The 22,438-nt window shown below is 36.8% G+C and overlaps 1 protein-coding gene across 14 annotated transcripts in view; it reads right to left on the bottom strand.

The window, feature by feature from the left end:
* LOC18425472 (putative potassium transporter 11) overlaps positions 1-22,438 on the bottom strand; it is a 47,115-nt gene that overhangs the window by 5,754 nt on the left and 18,923 nt on the right. For 5 of the 14 annotated variants that reach the window (XR_002279480.2, XR_002279479.2, XR_016049420.1 and 2 more), the window contains 6 exons: positions 20,077-20,127; positions 19,154-19,414; positions 19,009-19,061; positions 18,647-18,761; positions 18,303-18,557; positions 6,062-6,139 (listed from right to left, as the gene is read on the bottom strand). Coding sequence is in view for 2 of the 14 variants with exons in the window: in XM_006830019.4 (XP_006830082.1) it covers positions 18,303-18,557; positions 18,647-18,761; positions 19,009-19,061; positions 19,154-19,414; positions 20,077-20,127 (735 nt within the window). In the remaining 12 variants the exon portion in view is untranslated. Of the gene's footprint in view, positions 1-5,112; positions 5,371-6,061; positions 6,140-13,764; positions 14,165-18,302; positions 18,558-18,646; positions 18,762-19,008; positions 19,062-19,153; positions 19,415-20,076; positions 20,128-22,438 lie in introns of all 14 variants that reach the window. The other 9 variants (XR_016049415.1, XR_016049414.1, XR_016049417.1 and 6 more) reach the window with 5 other exon arrangements.

Raw genomic sequence — 22,438 nt, 5'->3', positions numbered from 1 at the left:
AAGAAACAGGACTGCTTGGTTTTGGAAGAAACAGGGACCTTTAATTGGCACGAACAGTTTTGTATGTTTCATAAGAAAAACAATTTCATTTATTTTCTCTTCACAGTTGCTGGATTTAGGGAAGCAATTGGCTGACTGTAAGAGCTGTTGTTTTAACCTCTATTACCAGAAGAAACACTGACTTCACCAGATGCACTTCTTAAATTGGACATGTTTTGCTACTTCCCTTCAAAACATAATGCCTAGGATTTATAGGAAAACACTGAAACACCTGATCTGCAACATAACCTAGACAATTGGAAGTTTGAGACTTCCTAGTTTCATCTTTTGTTGGAATATAAGAAGTAACCAGGTGGTTTTGTGTTCTTGGTACTACTGGTTTTTTAAGTCCTTCACATAAATGCCTCAAAATCACTTATGCACCCTTGCTCTTGGAATCGCATTGATTTTTTTCTCATCTCTTAACTCACACCAGTCTATGGGCAGGGATATTCACTGAATGGAATTCTTAATTTTAAATTATGCTTACTTATGTTTGCTCTTGATCACCCATCATAGTTGTTAAATTTGTTAGCCATTAGCATCGTCGTTGCATTAACTCCAATGCATTCAGGTATTTATAATAATCGGACTGTCTCTTTATGGCCCTCATTCATAACCACTTCGTTGAAAAATGACTAGTTTGTATATATGCATCTATTTTGTGATTGCTATTGGGATTTTCGTTAGCTCTTATAGAGTGATCAATCTTTTCCCATGTTGAGTAACAATCAAAACCTCAAGCATGAAGAAAAGATGAAAATAGTCGCATCACACGCTGCAGCTGGTAGTACTCTAGTTGTATTAGGTACTATTCTAGCAACCTATGTGCATAAATCATCTGCACCAAAGCATAATTCAATTGGTACAAAGTACCATAAAACGTTAATTAACTCCATTGAGGCGGAATGTCGAAACCAGATTAGAATGAGAAAAAAGGCTTACTTTATCTTGAGGAATATTCTTTTAGTGAGAGGAAATATCATTGATACAATAGTGGTTTCATTTGATGAACAACTTGTGATGTTCATACAAACCACAACCTAAAAAACCGAAAGATGAGTTTGGTAACTCAAGAGAAACTGTCAGTCGACACTTTAACCGAGTGTTGAATGCAGTCATAGGACTTCACAGAGAATTCTTCAAACCATCAGAGTCGAACACACCACCAGAAATCGCTCGTAAGAAGGGGACGTTTTTTCCTTATTTTAAGGCAATGCATATTGGTCGTACTTATTGTTTTTTACTTGATTAATGTGGTATTCAGCAATATTTTAATTGCTTCTCAATAATAGGATTGTGTTGGAGCCATTGATGACACTCATATCCCGGCAACTGTTTGGACAAGTCTCCAGAAAAAATTTCGTAATAGAAACCAACCACCGTTAGTGGAAGTTCTAGAGTGGGAAGTATTTGGCAGGAGTCAAAGGGAGAGAGATGAGTGGTCCGAGTTCAAAGATGACCTTAAGATGCGGATGTAGGCAAATTATAGGAGTCATCTTAATTGAAGCTCATAATTTTCATTTTTTGTAATTGAGATGAATTCATGAGAAAACATTTATGGGATGTAAACCTGATTTTGCTTTATGCTTTTCTAGTAGACATTATGATCCTTTTAAATCTATGCAAATTTCTATTTCGCTCATGTATAACTTAGATTTGTAATTGTATTTTACATTGCTATATTAGATGAATGCATTCCATGTGAATTTTTTTTTTAATAGTTGATGTGATAGTGATATTTGATAATTCATGTTAGACATGGCGAATGAACTTCCAATGACTCAGTCAAATCCCAAGATAGGGAGGAAACTTAAATGGACTTCAAAAATAGAGACAATTTTGTTGGAGCTACATGTTGAACAATGCTTGCTCATTAAGAAGCCCGAATCAGCTTTTAAAAATGAGCAAAGGAGTGCAATTGAGCAGAAGTTCAATGCTAATCTTGGAATGAATTTGAGAAGGGATACTTTTAAGAATAAATTTAGAACGTGGTCAAAGAACTACAAGACTGTCAAAAAAATGAACGATCAAAGTGGCTTTGGATGGAATGAAGAATCACATATGGTTATTATCGAGGAATCTTTATGGGATGACTATATGATGGTATGTGTATGTTTCTCATCTATCTAATTTTTTATTATTTTGAAAAAATGTAAATTAGTTACTTAAGTTAATGCATGTTATATTAATCTTGCAGTCTAATCCGCTTGCAAAGAACTTCAAAGGGAAGTCCTTTGAATATTGGAAGGAGCTGAGCATAATTGTCGGCAATGATTTTGCCGAGGGTGCCGGTGCCAGGATGACAGCCCAACTAGAGAGGGACATTGATGAAGATGTTGAAGCTGTTCGATAGACGGTTGTAAGCTTAGATGATGATGATGTTGTTGAGGAAATAGGTGATGATGAGGACTTCCCAGGGACACCGGTCCAATCAAGGATGAATGGAATGACCACCAATCCATTCGAGAAATCAACATTGGTTATGCCATCGAGGAAGAAAACAAAAACCATGGCTGATATTGTGGAGTCAATATGTGTAAAAGAAATTGGTGCTGCAATTATAGAGTTGAGGAAACTGGTAGCAACCCACATATACGAGCAGTCTACAGAGCTATTAAACAGGTCCATGGCCTTGCTCGACCTGTTTCATGCGAGCATTTAATGAAATGATGGCAGACTTAAATATTAGTAACAGATTCTAAGAAACGATTGAAGAAGACCGAGTGTTTGGGATTAACTCGAAGTATTTTCAACAAGGCGGTGACATGTAAAGTGGAGTGAAACCCACACTTTTTTTATTTGGGTTCATCTCTCTCTTTATTTGACCGAGATGGTTTTTGTACTTGGGAATTTTTGTTATCGAATTGCTATACTTACTCTCTAACACACACATATACATTATCTCTCTCTCTTTTGGTGGATGATGATGAACTTCGCTATTAGTCTCTATATCTATGATAACATTAGTAAATCTTGTTGAAATAATGACAATTTTATTTCACGTTCTCATTCTCTTTAAAATGTTGATGATTAAGATCAATACTTTGTGTTTTCTCTATCTTTGGAATGGTGATTATTGATACCTTTATCTCTCTCTCTCTCTCTCTCTCTCTCTCTCTCTCTCTAGAATGGTGATGATGTTATTATTAGAAAATATTTTTGGAATGGTGTGATGATGACTTTAATTCTACATTTCAGTGGAATTTTGTGATAAAAAATAAAGAAATGATAGTTTATAGGCAAGTGCTGGTAAAATATTGATAATGCATTTCCCATATTTCTTCCGGACATAGCCAAATAGTAGCAATGTATTTCCTAGGTTGCATCTAAATACTACCCAAACAGTAACAATTCATTTGCAGGTAATGTATTACGCCAGTAATATATTTCATAGACAATATATTTCTAGGTATCCAAACGACCCCTAAATGAAAAGTGCCATCATCGTCTGAGCCTTCTCACAATTATTTGGGGTCGGCTAAATGCTTAATATTATTATTTTGTATAAAATTTTGAATATTATTATTTTGTATAAAATTTTCACAATATTATTATTGCATACCTAATGTTATCAAATTATATATAGACATATATATACCTGGGATGGGTCGACCTGGACCCGACTAGGTTTACATTCGAGTCCTTGCTTCTAGAACCAGATCTGACCCGCTGGGTCTATCTAAAAGCAGAACCCATACCCAAGCCCCTGCTTGATCGACCCATACGGTCAGCAAGTTGACCCAACCTGATTCCAAGCCCTAGACATGAAGAAACTTTAGGATTCAGTATGCATAACGTGTGAATAACTTTTGCCCAGGGGTGTAGTGCTCTAATGGAAAAGAGAAAGCTTTAAAGCTCAAGCAAATGAAAATAGAAGGTTCATTGTTGCAAGCTATTAGGTGGAAGTAGGGATGTAAATAGGTCAGTCTGGTCCGGTTCAGTGAAGCTAAAGTTGGACCCAGACATGGGCCCTGAGTCAATATAATTTTTTTTAAAAAAAGTATATCACACATGTTTTGTGATATACAATGTAAGTTTTTAAGAAAACAACATGTTAGGTTGGGTTTGGTCAGGCCTGCGGCGACCCTATTAGGTCCAGTGTAAAACCTAATCCAACCATATTCTAACATCCATAATTCTAGACCCAAACATGCCCACCTGGTCCAGAAGATAGACCCAAACGCTAACCCAAACTGCCTCGTCCAGAAGTGGACCTGAACCTGGACTCCTCCTGCAGCATCTAGAAGTTGGACCTTGACCCAAATCCGAATTGGGTCAAACCCATCCAGTCGGATCATCCCGACCCAATTACAGTCCTAGGTGGATGAAAACCAACATTTGTTATTTCACATGTGAGAATCACAGTTTTTTATCATGGATATGCTCCTAGGTCAAATTATTTCTCAAAAGAATACCATCAAGAGGGAGACTTCCTTTTCATCTCGTAAAGCGTGTATGTCATTTCTTAAATGTGAAAATTTTGGACCTTTATGTAATCATATTAGTGTTTCCTACAAATATAGCCCAAAGATGGCAATATCTTGGATCCCCTCTCTGATAATAACAGAAGGATGTGCTTGTGATGACTATAATGCAATCCTCCAAATTTCGGAAGAGCAAGCATGAATGGATCACCCTTTTACTTGACTCCACGAGAGATGAGTGACTATACCACTAGATTAGAGAAAGAACTGAACTCAAACTCAGGGAAAGTGAAGGAGTACGCCCGGTGACCCAGGTTCTACCACTGCAGGGCCCATGTATATCTTATGAGTCCACAAATACATTCATGCTAGGAAACACAATGATTAGTTCTCTGTATTACTTTAAGCACAGTCACACATTTATCAGTCATAAGCTTGTAAGCCTTTCCACATCCTTCATAAGCCTGTACGCCTTTCCATAGACGTCAAGCTTGCAGCACTATGGTACTCTATAGTATTAGACACATGACATAACTTGCTTGTCTTGCTATCATCCTAACAAATTGCTCTCACAATCATTACAATTATAGAAAGCAGAAATGTGTCCTAAAGAATTAAAGAATATATCATAGTTAAAAGCACCCACCTACCAAGGGTCGATTCCACTTTGGAATCTTGATCCTATGCTCCGAGGAAGAACTCTCACTCCTCCTTGATTCTTAAATTTTGGAATCTCAATCCTTCCTACTAAGTATCGAGGTCTTGATTTACACGAGATATAGATTCCCCAACATTATAGCCAGTGTCTTAAAATGCAGGATGCAGACCAGACGCCGTCGGAGGTCCAATTCAGGGGCACAATCCCCATGCAAGCACATCACCTCTAATGCAATAAATTTGAATTCTTTTTAAAAAATACAAAAAATAATAACAATGCAATGTTAACATTCTCAAAAAAACTTATAACAATGCATAGAAAAATATAAACGTGATTTATGTCAAAATTGGTATTTTAATTTATTCAATATCTATAGTATATTAGTTGTCTGAGACTCTGAGTCCCCTAATAGCCTGATAGAGAGTCATGGTGTTCTCTTAACTTCGAATTTCTCATTTAAATATCTAACACAATTAGCATGTGAAACAAAGCAATCTATTCCATCTCACATAAACCATTCAAAATTCCAAACTTCAAACACGAAAAGGATAAATACTACATGATAACAAAAGAAAATGATAATTAATTTTCAAAGTTCAGTCAGACAAGTCATCGAATACTTGAATTTCTTCTATCAATTCTTTTTTCTTATTTTCTTTTGCTTTTTCTTAGCTATCTATGTATTGCCTTAATATCTATTCCAATCTCATTGGTTACTTGTGGGCATGCTTTAACATTCCCGGAAATACCGCCTAGATGTTCCTTTTGCCAAAAAATACCCCCCCATATAAGTATTGCCACATAGAGTACAAATAATGCAATTTCAATTCTTAGGATTTTTTAATTTAGCATATTTCCATGCCCAATTCTTGTTGCTTGAAGATGACGAAGACAATGCCCCTAAAAAAAAAGTATTATTAGTAAATGAAAAACTTACCGAAAACCCAAAGGAATTTTGATTTCTTGTCAGCTCTTGAACACCCTCGATTAGTTGGTCAAATCTTTGCCCAAATACCTTCCAAATAATGCCCAAAACAATTTCAAAGGATAGTCAAAAGAATCTCTTAAATTTTCAAAAAACTTTGGATTCAAAAAAAAAAAAAATTAAAATGGTTCTGGTGCTTTTTCCTTTTTTTCTTTTTTTTTTCTCTCTTTTGGTGTTTGGGGGAGGGCGGTCAATTTTGCCCACCTTCCACCACCACAGGGCATATATATGGGCATATTGCTCATGATGCCAATGTGGGCGATGCGACTGGATATGTGGGTGATGCACCACATATGCGGGTGTATCAAATTTTTCCACATATGCAGCCTGGAGTGATGCGCGCCAAGCCGCATAATACATTATACAGTGGCAAAATGAATTATGTGGAAGCATTTTAAAACAATGATTATAGCATAGTACATCAGGATAGTACACTACAGTAAGCAATGTGGTATATCATAGTAGTATAGTATAGCAGTATAATCTAGCCTAGTAGTGAGGTATACTGTAGTATTATACACTATATACTAGTAGTATATATTATATAGTCGTATATAGCAGTTTTAAATATAGTAGATACAGTGTAGTAACATATAGTATATAGCCTAGTATTGTGGCATAGTACAACAGTGTAGCATTATATAATTGTAGTATATTATAGTAGTATTCACTATATACTAGTTACATGCTCTTTAAGGCCTCGACTTTAACCAGATGGAGCTCGGACCGATATAATTTGTCATTTGATCTCAGTTATGTTTGGATAAGCTCCTCCACATATTGGGTTCAAGATCCTTAGTTTCAGGGTTTATGTACCATGATACGTACTGCAGGGAGCTTTCTGCTTGTCACAATCCTACACTGCCGATCTCAATCCGAATCCTAGTAACTATGAAAAAAACCGACAATTGCGCATATAAAGAAAAAGGAATTTGGGTATGGAGAAATCAAAAGTCCAAGGTTCTAATCCCACCAGTTAACTACCAAAAGAAAAAGGAATTTGGGCATGATTACACATTTTTTATAAAACAATAATGATTGGAACAAATTAAAGAAGTTGCCATAGTGACCTCTTCATGGCTAAGATTTCAATAACATCCATGATATACACCACTGGAACTAATATATGGAACCTAGAGTGAGACTCTAAGAAACGGGCCTATAGGATCGACTTATTTTCCATCTAGTAGTGGCTGTGCCTTGTTGAACTCATGACATCCAAAAGGGTGGCCAAGGCCTTCCAACACCTCCTAGAACTAGAAGGAACATCTTCATTCAACACTACTCAACAAAGTGGTGACTGGGGAATTTCCAATGGAGGTTCCCACTGATCATGGACCACTGAGATCGCAAGCCTACTGCTGCAATTGCCCCATAATGGTTGTCCAGGCTTTACTACTCAAAGTAACAATGTTGGGTTTTTTGGCCATTTAAAGGCCTTATGAGAGCATGCAAATAAATTTTGATATAATGGAACAAAGAACTCCAATGGGAGTATGATCCAGACAGACCGAGATTGGCAAATGATGTTTGCTGATACTCAGATAGGCTTAACGAGCTAGGCCAGTCGAGTTACAATACTATAAATACCTGGGCATAGAGCACAACCGATAAGGTTAGCAAGGTTATCCCTTGATGAGGTCAGAGTTGCCAGGGATAGTGACCCAAGGGACTATGTGACCCTTGTGTGTGATGATAGGCATGCAGGGACAAGGGCCAAAGCCTCAACTTGAAGCATCACACGGCATGTACATAAGATAGCCATATCGGGATAGAAAATCACCATTGAGGGTGATACGTGTACATGTGCGAGAGATGACCCCCATATGCAACATAGAGTTGTGTGCACCAAGTCCGTGTGCCTTGATACGTGTACATTTTGATATAATAGAACAAAGAACTCCACTTTGAGGGCTTCTTTCATTATTTTATGAAGAGGCCATCAAGGCACTCTATCAATTGAAGCAAAAAGAAAAGTTTTGAGAATTGCAGAGATTTGATTTTTAAATTAAAGCATGTGTAAGAGAATTATGGAATAGAAAGGAATGTGTAATATATTTTCTAAATTATTTTGGTTTGATGGGATTAGGTTAAAGAAACTGAAGGATAAGGTTCTAGCACCTTCCTTTTAATGGTTGATCTAAGGATTGTAAGGCTAAGATCTCTCACCTCACAGGTCACTATGATCAATGGTCTGCATCAATTCTCCATAAGGATGGCTAACCCTAGAAAACCCTAACCCTAGTATGAGTCTACAAATAGCCTCTATGGGGGGGTCTCAACACCTTGAGCTCTCTCTCTCCGTCACAAAGCTCCACACCCCTCTCTCTGATCTCTCTCATCTCTCTCTAGCCTCCAAAAGGTAGAAAATAATATTATAAAGAGAAAAGTGGGCTACGCTCCAAACACTAGGAGTTTAGGAAAGGGGCATGCCCCATGCTTAGTGCATTAAGGCCTAGTTTTGCACTTGTGATTATTCCACCATTGCTCTCTGATTTGAAAGGGTGGATAGCCTAAGGTTTCCCATACTTTGAAGATCTGAGACTGACCTTGATCCCATGCACGATCGGAGGAGGAAACCCGGAGTGGGGTATGCAAAGTCTAGTTGAGGTAATCTTCTGGCAATTTATTTTCTGTTTATACAATTTGTGTTTCACGCTCCCAAGATCAAGTCTATGCAATTTTGTTTGTGCAATAAAGAGTTGTTAAAATGTCAGCAAGTGAGAGTCCTTAGGATTCTTTGTGTTTTTATATTGTTTCTCATAAATGTATTTGGACATTTGTAAGTAATCCGAGTGGTGAAAATAAAGAAAAGACAGAAAAATTTTAAGCAATATACACTTGCTCGGGTTACATAGTCCAACTTTCATTGGTATTAGAGCAAGGTTATCTTGCTGCCATATTTTTTGTTTTTGTTGTTCTTGGTGAGTTTTGGATCAGAAACTTGTGCGCCAAAGGTTTTGTGGTATGACGGTCCTACAAGCAAGCCGGAAGAGGGGGGGGCAAAGGACGGTGAGCCCCATGCCTTTTCTTTGGCTGCAAATCCCCATGGGTGGGCAAAGCTGGAAAATGATTGTCTTCTTGACCCCCTTTCCAAGCCCCACTTCTCGGCCGCCTAGTACTATACTCGGGTGATGTGAAGGGTGGTGGGGCCACCTTGTGATTGCGAGGAATAGATGAATAAGGAGGAAAAGAATAAGAAGAATGAGGAGGAGAAGCTTAAGATGACTGAGCAGCATGACCAGTCATCTTGGGGTGGCGAGCCTTGATATTGGGGTGAAGGAGCCGGGCTCGTGTTATTATTGAGCGAGTGTTGAGAACGGAGGACAGCTGGATTTGCTTCACTTTGCCAAAGGCAGAATGATCAAGCCCTAGGTTTTTGGCAGGAGAGCCAGTGATGGTTTGGGCCAACTGTTTTAGCCTTGGCTGGGCAAGTGAGAGGTTGCAGACTGTACACACAATTGTTTGTACTCCCAATAATGGAAGCCTTTTTCAAGCTCATTCAAAGTTTTATGGTGTGTCATGAGTATGATTTACAATAGTAAAACTTCAAGGAGAGGTAATGCAATGTTGGGGAGATATGACACTCTATGTGAAGAACTGCATAAAAGAGAAGAAACACAATACGTGTAAAAGCATATTGGCTTCTATTTGTTTTTTCCAGTGAAGGGATCTGTAAAGACACATGTAGGAGCATAAAAACTCTAATGATCAATGGGAAAATCAAAATTGTGATCTTTGAAATGATGGGATGGAGAAGAGTATTTCTACATGGTATGAGAAAGGGAGAATCCAAGGGCAAAAGAGATGAACACTTCGTTGACATGTAAAAATGATGACCAAGTAATTCTCCATCAGTTGTGTGCTCTTCCAAGCCTATAAAAGCTCATCAGAAAGAAAAAGCAAGGATCAAGAAGAGCCTTGGTACCACACTACATGATTTTGATGTATGAAATCTATCTTACATCACATGGTTAGGTCATATAAGTTGGTTTGTGCGTGCTAAGAAATTTGAAAGAGCCAGTTTTAAATACCCTATATATATGTGCCTCCTTGAACTTGTGTGAACCACTTAAGGTAGTAAAACACATGGAGATGTGATTTTGGTGTTTTTGATCAAGGTCTATAGTTTTAAGTATCAAACACGAGATATGGTATGGCTCATTCAAATATGTAGCACAAAAGGAGTGTTGCACCCACTTGCATGTTCCAATGGAACCGAGTCTTGGTGACCATCCTCCCGATAATGTCCGATAATATAATGTGTTGCAAGTGACAAGGATCTCATGTTAAGATCTCCGATTTTGCCAAGAAAATGTGTGTTTTGGATATTTGTCAGGTTTTGATAACCATCCCTTAGTCGTGTTTTTGTTTTTGAATAAAATCATAGATGAATTTTATGATTAGTTATAACATGACTTGGTAAATAATTAAAGGTATATGTAGTAAAATGATTTTCAAAGACTAAGCATGTTCTTTTGAAATTAGATTGGACCATTTATAGAAAACCTCGGTGAATGGGCATGTTTTAAACCACATAGTCTTGCAAGGTCCATCAAAGTTCTGTGTAAAAATCATTCTAAACCTCCATGTCATTTTCTAAACTGTTGCTTGTGAAAATAAACCAAGTCAGACTTTTTGACAAAAAAGAAAAAATATTGAGCCTTTGAAAGTGTCAACGTTCTGTGTGTAAAAATATTCTAATCCTCCATGTCATTTTCTAAACTATTGCTTGTGAAAATATACCAAGTCAGACTTTTTGATAAAAAAAGAAAAAACATTGAGTCTTGAAAGCATTTTATAAACATGGGAGAAACTATTTTTTATCTATACAATGGTTTTAAATACCCATATGTCTTGACTCATGTTTTATAGTACTGATCATGTGACCTGTAAGTCAGTTCTTTAAAATCGTCGATTACCTAAGACCATGAACTATAGAGAATGTCATAGGATAGGCATCTTGTTAGGCCTCCTTGACACATGTCTAGATAAGATAACTTGGTTTGTATGTACAAAACAAGAGACTAGAATGGTTGAATCTTTGTGGTTTAGAAAGGGTTCGCATATTGTGAAACCAAGGGGATTGAGTTATTTTTGGCATGAGACTTGTTACACTACCTCATGACATAGGCATGAGCATGCTGAGAAAGTACATGTTATATGTGTTATGTTAGAGTGGGAGCTACTACAGTCCTACGATTGTTTCAGTTGCTTGGATATTCAAAAATATAAGTATTCTACTATGGAAGATCCAAATAACTTAACATTCCAATGGGACTACCAGCACGAACTTGATGTACCAGCCAGAACAACATAATATAATGTTGTCCACCATAGAAATCAGATATGTGGCAATGGTTGTCTGATTACAAAAAGGGAGCAGCATGATTGAAGAACTCTTTTGAGTTGCAGAGATACGACCCCATGCGATGAGGGTACGTGATGATCTTATACGGCAACAAGTCCATAATTTGAGATGCGGCATAAAAAGATGGACTACGGCCACGTTCGGGATGTGATCCGAGGAGCAAAGAGAAAGAGACTTCATAACTCCCACGAGCTTACATCCATGAATCCTTAGTGAAAGGATTGATGGTGAAGGACTTTGTCAGGACATGTAATGAGCGTGAGAGAGAATAAGTGAGAAATGCTTGAGGGAGAGATTATATTTGGGAGATGAGAGTAACGAAGAGAGACTTGAAGGCCTTCAAGGCCAAGTGGGAGGTGTTGGGTTTTTGTGGATATTTAAAGGCCTTATGGGAGCATGTAAACAAATTTTGATAGAATGGAACTAAGAACTCCAGTGGGAGTGTGGTCTAGAGGAACCGAGATTGGCAAATGATATTTGCCAAGACCCAAACTAGGCTTAACGATCTAGGCCAGTCGAGTTACAAAACCCTAAATACCTGAGCATAGAGCACAATCAATGAGAATTAGCAGGGTTATCGCTTGTTGAGGTCGGAGTTGCTCAAGGTAGTGAGCCAAGGGACTGTGTGACCCCTATGTGTGATGGTAGGCCTATAAGGATGAGGGCCAAAGCCTCATCTTGAACCATCACACAGCATGTACATATGATAGCCGTATCGGGAAAGCAAATCACCATTGAGGGAGATATGTGTACATATGCGAGATGCCACCCCCATATGCACCATAGAGTTGTATTTACACCAGGTCTATGTGAACTAGGACTTGTCTCTAGGGGGAACCTGTAATCTATAAACTAGGATTGTGTCCCCTCACCTATTGGCTGAATTTAGTAGCCCAATCATGAACCCCTATGATGGTTTGTGGGTCATGGGAACTGCTGGGTCAGTTTGAGAAAATGGGAGTAGATTATAGTCCATAGTAGAAGACAAAGTGATTCAACAAGATTAATATTTTTGTAATACAGTTGGATCCAAATCTCATCATATTAGTTTAGAATTAATTATTTGATCTTAAATGATTTCAAGATTTATAGAATAAATTTTTAGGAGTCTCTGGATATTTTATTATCTCAATATGAATTTACAAATTATCTAAAGAATTTTCAGTATTTCAATATTCAGAGAGAAAAATAAAATAATTATCTCTTTTTAAAAATAATTTTATGAATTTTATAAATCATACAATATATGGGGGCCCATCATGGTCTATGGAGCCCACCACATTACCACATGTGGGAAGTGCGTGGGCCCAAGTAAGAACCCCATGAGAGGCATGCCCCACTTTGAGGGCTTCTTTCCTTATTTTATCAAGAGGCCATCAAGGAACTTAATCAATTGAAGGAAAAAGGAAAGTTTTGAAAATTGAAAAGATTTGATTTTCAAATTAAAGCATGTGTAAGAAAATTATAGAATAGAAAGGAATGTATAATATATTTTTCATATTACTTTTATTTGATAGGATTAGGTTAAGGAAGTTGAAAGATAAGGTTCTAGCACTTTCCTTTTAATCATGGTGGCTGATCTAAAGATTGTAAAGTTAAGATCTCTCACTTCACAAGTCTCCTATGGTCAATGGCCTGGATCTATTCTCCATAAAGATCGCTAACCCTAGAAAACCCTACCCTAGTATGAGTCTTTAAATAGCCTCTATGGGGGATCTCAAATCTCTACACCTTGAGCTCTCTCTCTCTCTCCCCCTCACAAGGCTCCACGTCCCCCCCTCTCTAATCTCTCTCATCTCTCTAGCCTCCAAAAGATAGAAAATAATATTGTAAAGATAAAAGAGGGCCAAGCCCTAAACCCTAGGAATTTAGGAAAGGGGTGCCCCCCTATGCTTAGGCATTGAGGCCTAGTCTTGCACTTGTGATTGTTCCACCATTGCTCTCTAATTTGAAAGAGTTATTAGCCAAAGGTTTCCCATACTTTGACGATCTAAGATGGACCTTGATCTCGTGCACCATTGGAGGAGACCAGGAGTGGGGTGTGCAAAGTCTAGTTGAGGTAATCTTGTGGCAATTTATTTTTTGTTTTTCCAGTTTGTGTTTCATGCTCCCATGATCAAGTAAGTGTATGCAATAAAAACTTGTTAAAATGCCATCAAGTGAGAGTCCTTGGAATTCATTATGTTCTTTTATTGTTTCCCATAAATGTATTTGGACATTTGTAAGTAATCCGGGTGGTAAAAATAAAGAAAAAAAAAAAAAAAATTAATAGATATACACTTACCCAGGTTACATGGTCCAACTTTCAAACAATTCGTTTGAGGAAATCTCCAATATGGAAAGCCTAGAGCCAATCAAGGCTGGTGAGGGAGGTAGCCTAGCAAGCCAACTAAAAGTAGTGGAGTGTGTACAAATTAGGAAGAGAAGTTAAAGTGAGATAGGGACATAGAGTGGGTAGAGAAAGGAAAGTGAAAAAAGTTGAGAGAGAGAGAGAGAGGGGAGACAGAGGAAAAGAGAGTAGATAAGTAGAGGAAACAAAAGAATAATGTGAAATAAAAGATAAAACGAAAACTTCCAATTCCAAGCAACAGGATAATTGTACGCTGGCACGAGTCTGGGCACATTCTCTGCAGCTTGCGGATAAACCCAAAACTCCAATAGATTATTGTAACCATCCAGACGCCCTAATACAAAGAAAACCACTCTTCTGATTTAGTAATTTCTTAAAAATAAAATCTAGGCTCCATAAGTCAAGTATCTATTCTAGCAAATGGCCTAATTTTTGTGAACATATCAGGTTAATGGTGTACAAGCACTAACTTTACCATGACACTTTAAGCAGTAAGTTTGAAGTTCAAACTTCTAATTTTATAATTTAAACAATGCCCCCTATAGCAATAAGCATGAAGTTAAATTAGTAAGTAATTGTAACCTTATTCTCTAACTTAACAAAATAATTTTAGTTACTCGCTGATGAAAGGAATAATATTTACCTAGAATACAAACTTATGTGAATTTCAACTTTACAACTTACAAAAAATTTAGTTTGTTCTTAATTTAGAGCCTAGGCCAATTTGATACTCTAGGGTTTTACCCTGCAGGGAAAAGTAGGAGATTATAAAGAGAATTAAAAAAGGACCAAGAGAAACTACATTGGGGTTTCTTCAAATATATGGTATATAAGACATGAATGGCCTCCCTCCCGTACAGTAATTACATCTATGTTCTCGGATTATACTCTCAATACGACAATACCTAAAGTACTTTATAGATGTTTATATTAAATACACCACACTTATCTGGCACAACTTATCTTCCACATGGGTTATAGTGATGATTGTGTAAGAAACTGAGATAGGGTTAGTATTTTCCTCTGAATGACTGCTTTTTGACTTGTCAATGACAATCTAATTATGACAACTACAACAGGGTCCTCTAGAAGCCATAACTATTATTGAAATTTTGCAATTTGACAATTCTAAAGGAAGATACAAGATGATCTAACTAGCATCCGACACACTTGCCAAATCAGATGGGGCTTTCATCTCTTTCTCGGGGCTGTTGGGTATTCTTGACTCAACCACACCTGAAGCTATAGCTTTACTTGAAGGGCTCAAGAGAGCCACACAACTTGCGTTACATTTCACAAGTGTACAGGTTAAGGCAGACTTCAACAATGTCATCCTTTGGGCCTCTAGCCTTAACCTCCGTGACGCCTCTCATCTATTTATTATCTCATAGCCTTCATATGCAGTTCGCTACCACCTATCTTCTATCTCCAAAAAAAAAAAGGGGGAAGAAAAAAACAAAAGAAGGATAAAAGAAAAAAAGAAAAAAAGAAAAAAAGAAAAAAAGAAAAAAAGAAAAAAAGAAAAAAAGAAAAAAAGAAAAAAAGAAAAAAAAGAAGGAAAGAAAAGGGACCATATATTTTTGTTCGCTTTTTCAAAGCCCGTTCTCTTCTTCTTTTCCCTTATCTTGCAAGTGAACCTTCCTTTATCCCTTTCTTTCCTCTGATTTTATCCTCGCTTTTCCTCTACTCTTCTCATTTTTCTCCTTCCCTCTCTCTTTCTACTTTAGCCCCACCACGTAGCATCCTCTTTTACTCATCATCTACCCCTCTCTCTTCTAGGACTCAGCTTTTCTCCTCTTTAGAGTCCTTTCTTCTCTCCCAGCTCTTTTGTTCTAGCCCTCACTCTTGCATCCTACGCTCTTCTTCTCTCCCCCTTTACTCACAACTACCTTCACCGCTTACTGCTCTGGTGACAGCTAACCAGAAGCCTCTCCTCTCGCTTATCTTGCTATCAGGGCCTTCTTCCTAGACTTCTTATCTCTCTTTCTCTCTCTTCTTTGGCAGGTACAAATGGCAACAAACCAGTTATAATTCTGCCAGACAGAAATTGAGCTCACTAGAGAATTTGGGGAATGTGAAGGAAATCTCGCGATACTTGGAAGATGCAAACCTACCTTGCAAGATTTTCATTCTTACTCTCCCTCGCTCTCTCATCTCCTTTCTCTCTTCTCTTCTCCTCTATTTCCTCTCCATCCTCTCTCCTCTACTCCCCCCTCTTCTCACTGGCTCCTCTCCATGGCTTCTTCCTTTCTATATTGTACTTAATCTTTCTTAGAGTTTGTTTTTTATTGTTTCCCTCTTATTTCTAGCTCTTTTCTTGTAATCTAAGCACCCAGCATGTGGGATGCCTTTTACCACACATTGTGGGTTCTGTATCCATTTACTATTTATTAATATAAAATTAACTTTCTCAAAAAAATAAAATCTTTTGGGAATAAAACTCAGAGACTGCCTCTCATAATTCCTAAAGGTATTGCAATTCATAAAAGATCAACTCCTATTAGGCTGCAAAGAAAATACTATCCAATTCATAATAGCCATATCTTCAACCTCTCAATCTACATATTTAGCATCATCCTTCAGATCAGGTTTTTCCACACGGCCGTCAATATATCCCAATTTTTTTTGTCCACCCAAAAATAGTCTAACTGACCTTGCCCATTCTAAATAGTTGGTTCCATCAAACCTGACTGTGGTGATTTGGGATCCAGAAGACTCCATATTTGATGATGTAAAGATATTCTCTGCGGTAGTTAAGATCCGATTACACCCTTAGATCTTCATCAACAATTGAGATCAAGTTATACCCTTTGATCTCTTCAAATAAAAGGTTTTACAGATCTGATTACACCATCCGATCTGTTCACACTCCCTTTTTTCTAGAAAAACATAGTATTTCTTTGATTAGGGTATACAAACGTTAATCATCCAACAACTAGATTTGCAAATAAATACTTAATCGGCATTCAGAATCAAACTCACCTCCATTGGCACAGTTACTGTTGGAAGAAAAAAAGCTAGACTTTTAAGGCATTATGACATCATCTCCCCCCAAAGGATGATGTCAACCCTAAACACAATTCATGCGCACCATTTTTTGAAGATCGATCCCCTTCTTTTTCCTCTTCTTGCTTTGATACCAAGTGCAAATTATAGAAAAGAAGATAACAATTTCGTCGGATCTAGAGAGAGAAAGAGAGAAGAAAATAAAGATGATGAAGTAGAAGGGGGAGAGAGAGAGACATGTGAGAGAAAGAGAGATAGAGGAGAGAGAGTGGCATTATAGTCACTTATGACCTCTACCCCTCTGATAACATTAAGTGATAACCCTAATTACAACTTATGGACAATATTACCCGTATTTAGAGACATAAAACAAATAAGGACTAAACAAAATATAAATGACAGTTTTGTCCATCAAATACAATTAAGCTTATTCCTTTATTTCCAACCAAAAGATGACCACATCCTATCGTAATTAGCACTCTGGGATAATGGAGAAAGATGGAATCATAAGTAAAATATGAATGCCATATACTATCACAATCTCACCATAAGCATTTCCTATATGATCCGTATTTTGGAATCTAGCAGTAACAATAATGCAGAGAATCATCAAAACCTAACATATAGTCCTTGGATTATACTCCTATACTACAATACATGAAGTACTCTATAGAAGTACATACTAAACACATCACACTTATCTTGTGCATTAAATGGATCATTTTATAGCTCCACATGGGTTATAGTGATGTTTGTGTAAGAAACTGAGATAGGGTTAGTATTTTCCTCTAAATGACTGTTTGTTGACTTCGCAATGGCAATCTAAGCATGAAAACTACAAAAGAATCCTCTAGAAGACATAACTATTATCGAAATTTTGGAATTTGACACAGGAGGATACAAGATTATCTAACTAGCAGTCAACAGTTGCCAAATCAAAAAACAGGAAGCATAAGATCTGTAACTTTGTAAACATGAGATGGTCTAACATAATCACACTAAAACTTATAAAATGCAAAAACTTCATGTCCATCATAGGGCTTATTGAACTCCACTAGCAAAGCAACAAGACGGTAAGGAAAGGCAAATCAAATAAACACTGAAATTTCCAACTAAATGTAGTTGAATAAATCATATAATGAACTTATGTCTAGTTAGTAAATCGGGTATCCAATAAAATATGCAGATAATAGTTGCTACTACAAAGTGGTAACATGCAAATTTATATATCCGACTAACTAATTGTATATAAGAAGTGAAAGTGGTCATCATATTCTTAATTTGCCAAACGAAATTGTAAAGAAAACGAATACTAAAAATATTGAAGTACGTTAAGTATCAATATCAATTTCATCCGTTTATACCCATGAAAGATGATCACATCCTATCATAATTAGCACTCTGGGATAATATCAAAAGATGGAATTAGAAGTGAAATTGAATGTCATATACTACCACAATCTCACCATAAGCATTTCCTATCTGACTCGTATTTCGGAATCCAGCAGTAACAATAATGCAGAGAATCATCAGAACCCAATTAATATCTGGTATATATATCTGCCCAAGAAACTTTTTTGAAGTATGGACGACCTTAACCCTTGGGAAACAGCCAAGTGCAAGTGATTGCTTGATTATCGAAAAGGTTGCAGATATAGTGGCCTGACTAGCAACAATAGCCGCTGCAGTTGCGATGAGAAACATTGGCCAGTAAATGCTCTCTACAGATTAGAACATGATCAGTATGTAGCTCACAGAAAAAATATTTTGTTGCCCCAAATAAATCAACCAGAAGCAAAAGTTAACTAACCTGGAATGGACCTATAGAAAACATCCACAACACGTTCCTGGTTTTGCATAAGGTAAGCTGCTTGACCTGTATATGCCAAAAGGAGGCATGGAAATACCACTACTGTGAATGCAATCTGCACAAAGAAGATAATATATCAAAACATGAAAAAACTTGACAAAAAGAAAGGAGAAGCAATTGAAAAATATAATTGGGCTCCTACGCCTAATGCAATGACCTACCATTGGAAATAATCGCGCATGGCTGCAGAAGCAATCCATCAAACCATGATCATGGGTGGGTGTGCAAGAGAGAGAGAGAGAGAGATAGAGAGAGAGAGAGAAAGAGAGAGAGATGTTCAAATGGACTACATAAGATATTACCTGAACAGCCAATGCAGAAAAATGGGCCAAGTCAGCAAAAAGGGCCTCCGTTCCTGTAGTAATAAACATATTCAGAAACCCAAAACAGACAACTAACCAAGATAAACAACAGTCAGAAAGGGGAAAGTGTATCAGGAATTCTGACCCGTTATACATAGCATGATTCCCCCAAGAGACATCCAACTTTGTGCCTTTCTCCGTCTAAAATACCGATAAATATAAAGTGGAGAGAATGCCTTGAGGACAGTTCTATCATAATTCCAGATATTATAAGCCCCAATGCCTCCGATTGAAATAAACCAGATAAGGACTACCGGCGCAAATAACCATCCAACTCTGTCTGTCCCATAATGTTGCACGCTAAACAAACCAACCAATATAACAACAGAGACCACGACAACCACATCTGAAAGATTTGAAAATGACTTTGACTAAGAAGTCATATTATTTGATGGCAGAGGAGTTGTAGCAAAGTGAAATCTAAAGAGTTCTTAAAGCTTTCCATACTAATCAATAAGCCAATTTCTTTCTAGTAACATAGAAAACTGAAAGGACAATATCAACAGCCATGGCTCCAAAGCAATAGTCAAAGGAGTGTCCAGACTCTGGTTGTTTTAACTTATTCTGGATTTTATTGAATATGGTAAATGCTAGATCAGCAAAGGACATAAATAATATTTCTAATAAAGAAGACACAAATGTTTCATAAGAACTACCCAGAAAGATAAGCACAGGACCGTTTCAGAAATATAAGCAATAACACCAATTACAACTTAGTGCCCATTCCCCTGGAGAGTCAATATAGCAACCTAAACAACAGAAAGGGAAAACAGAAAATAAAAAGAAGAGAAAAGAAATAGGACTGACTGAAAAAAATCTCTTCCGCTTACTATGTATTCATCAACATAGCTACACATAAGGAAAAGAGCCTGGGATTAATTGATTAGCGCTTGACAATTTGCAACGCTACGTCCTAGACTCAATTCTTACCAGGGTAGGGGCCGTCTCCCCACTGACTCATCCAAAAAATACAAAGCTACACATAACTATATTAAGAAAGTCACATACCATTACTCATCTTAGGGTGGTCAACCTTGATTCCACCAGCAGCAGAAAGGACTGTAAAGACATTGTAGAAATTCAGTAAACTCAAAATAGAATGCACTGAATATATTTGCTATAGCAGAAATATCATGAAAAGAGCAACAACATCGAGCACTCAAGATGTTCAAACATAATTTTTATCTATTATACATGAGAAGCTTCATAATATCTTTTATCAAATTTAAAGTTTGAACAATTGATATCCAAGACAGCTATTTTAGCAAATTATGAGAAAAAGGCTCGAGCAGTCCGCTAATGCAGTTTATCCTTCGTACAATTCAACCCAGAGAAATCAATCCAAAATTTGAAATTCTCCAGCCTGCAGGAACCGTACAGTTCCTATTCTTCATACCCAACGCAAGTTTGGTTCTAAGTTTCATCAGAAAACAAAGGAAACTGAGTGAGACCCAATCAAAGTTGAATCTAGAGCTGCTCAAACTTTGTTCGCTCACAAGCTTAGAACCTAGTCCGCTACTATGTTAGATCAATCAACATGCAATATAATGAACTAGATATTGAAGGAAACCCTCTCAAGCTTAGGCAATCTTCATCATAATGAATGGGGCTTTTGATATGTCATCCACGCAACAGAAAGGACTGAGACAGAAATAACCCTAACGATACAAAAAAATAAGTGACCGTATGATGACAATATAAATGCCCGATGTTTGATTTGCAAGAAAAACAACAAACATATATATAGGACCAGATTACCCCTGCTAACAAGGTTTTTGGGTTATTAATGTGGTAAATACTACACTTCAGCCCAGTAACACCATTTTAACTAAGCCATGAAATTCTATAGTCTCTCATGCATTTTTCTTGTGTTGAAGTCCTTTGTTATTTAAGTTCTAGGAACCACAATGCCCTTTGTTATTTGTATGGGCAGTTTTGTCCTTTACTATTTTTTTAATAATATATATATATATATAGGGAAAATATCCTGTCAGCCCATGGGCTGACAGCTACAGTGTCAGCCAATGGCCCAGATTGAATCTGGGCCGATCTGACGGTCACAACCTCAATTCGTGTTTGAATTTTCATTTTTTTCTACAAATCCAAATCACTTGAATTTTAGAGCGTTTATTCTTCAAAAATAGAAGAATATAATAAAAATATAAACAAATTAATTCGCAAAATAACTTTTTTATATTTTTATTAGGTGCGCCTTGATGAGAAAAATGAACGCCTAAATTATCAAGTAATTTGGATTTGTAGAAAAAAAATGAAAATTCAAATACAAAATGAGATTGTAACCGTCAGATTAGCCCAAATTGAATCTGGGCCATTGGATGACACTGTAACAGTCAGCCCGTGAGCTGACAGTATCCACTCCCATATATATATATATATATATATATATATATATATATATATATATATATATATATATATATAAGTGTGTGTGTGTGTGTGTGTGTGTATATAGGGAGATACTACAAAACTCCCATAAGCGAAAAATGAACAGTGACTTCGCTTACCCTCATCACCATCCAGACTTCATCGCACGGTCACAGTTGTCCGGTAGTGTTTCAATTTTCATTTTTTTTTTTTTTTTTTACTAATCGGAATGATCTGAAATTTGGAGCGTGTGTACATCTTAGTGAGGCACAATTAATAAAAATATGAAAAAACTAATTCGCAAAATATAAATTGAACAAAATACCCCTGTAAATTTTCGGGGTATTTTGATCAATTTATATTTTGCGAATTATTTTTTTCATATTTTTATTAGGTGCGTCTCACTAAGATGTACACATGCTCCAAATTTCAAGTAATTTGGATTTGTAGAAAAAAAAATGAAAATTGAAACACTACCGCACAACTGTGACTGTGCGATGAAGTTTGAATAGTGATGAGGGTAAGCGAAATCACTGTTCATTTTCGCCTATAGGAGTTAAGAGTTTTCCATATATATATATTATATATATGGAAAAAGTTTATATAAGGCTGCAACCTTCAAATGTATAATTAGAGATGCACCTCAAAAATCCATCAGAAAAGATTATTTTCATGTTGAAAAACCCTCTAATTGATCATCTCGATATCGAGATACATGAATTTGAAAAAAAAAAAGATTTTGCGTCTCAGAAATTGTGCATCTTGCAACACATTATCTAGACCGTCCATTTCAAGATTTTCATATGTTTATAGATCTACTTGATTTTAACCATTTTTAGACTGTAAAATTTTATAGTACGATATGAAATTAGATTTTGAGATAATCCTAATAATTTTGTACACCAAAATTACATGTTATGGTAAAATTTGGAGGTGCGCCGTAATTGGATTGTTTAAGGTTGCAACCTTATAAAAACCACACCCT

Source organism: Amborella trichopoda, chromosome 2, assembly GCF_054954075.1.
Source record: "Amborella trichopoda isolate Santa Cruz 75 chromosome 2, AtrichopodaSantaCruz75HAP2 v2.0, whole genome shotgun sequence".
Taxonomy (NCBI): Eukaryota; Viridiplantae; Streptophyta; class Magnoliopsida; order Amborellales; family Amborellaceae; genus Amborella; species Amborella trichopoda.
Note: the sequence above shows the minus strand (reverse complement) of the source record. Positions and strands in the feature narration are given on the sequence as shown.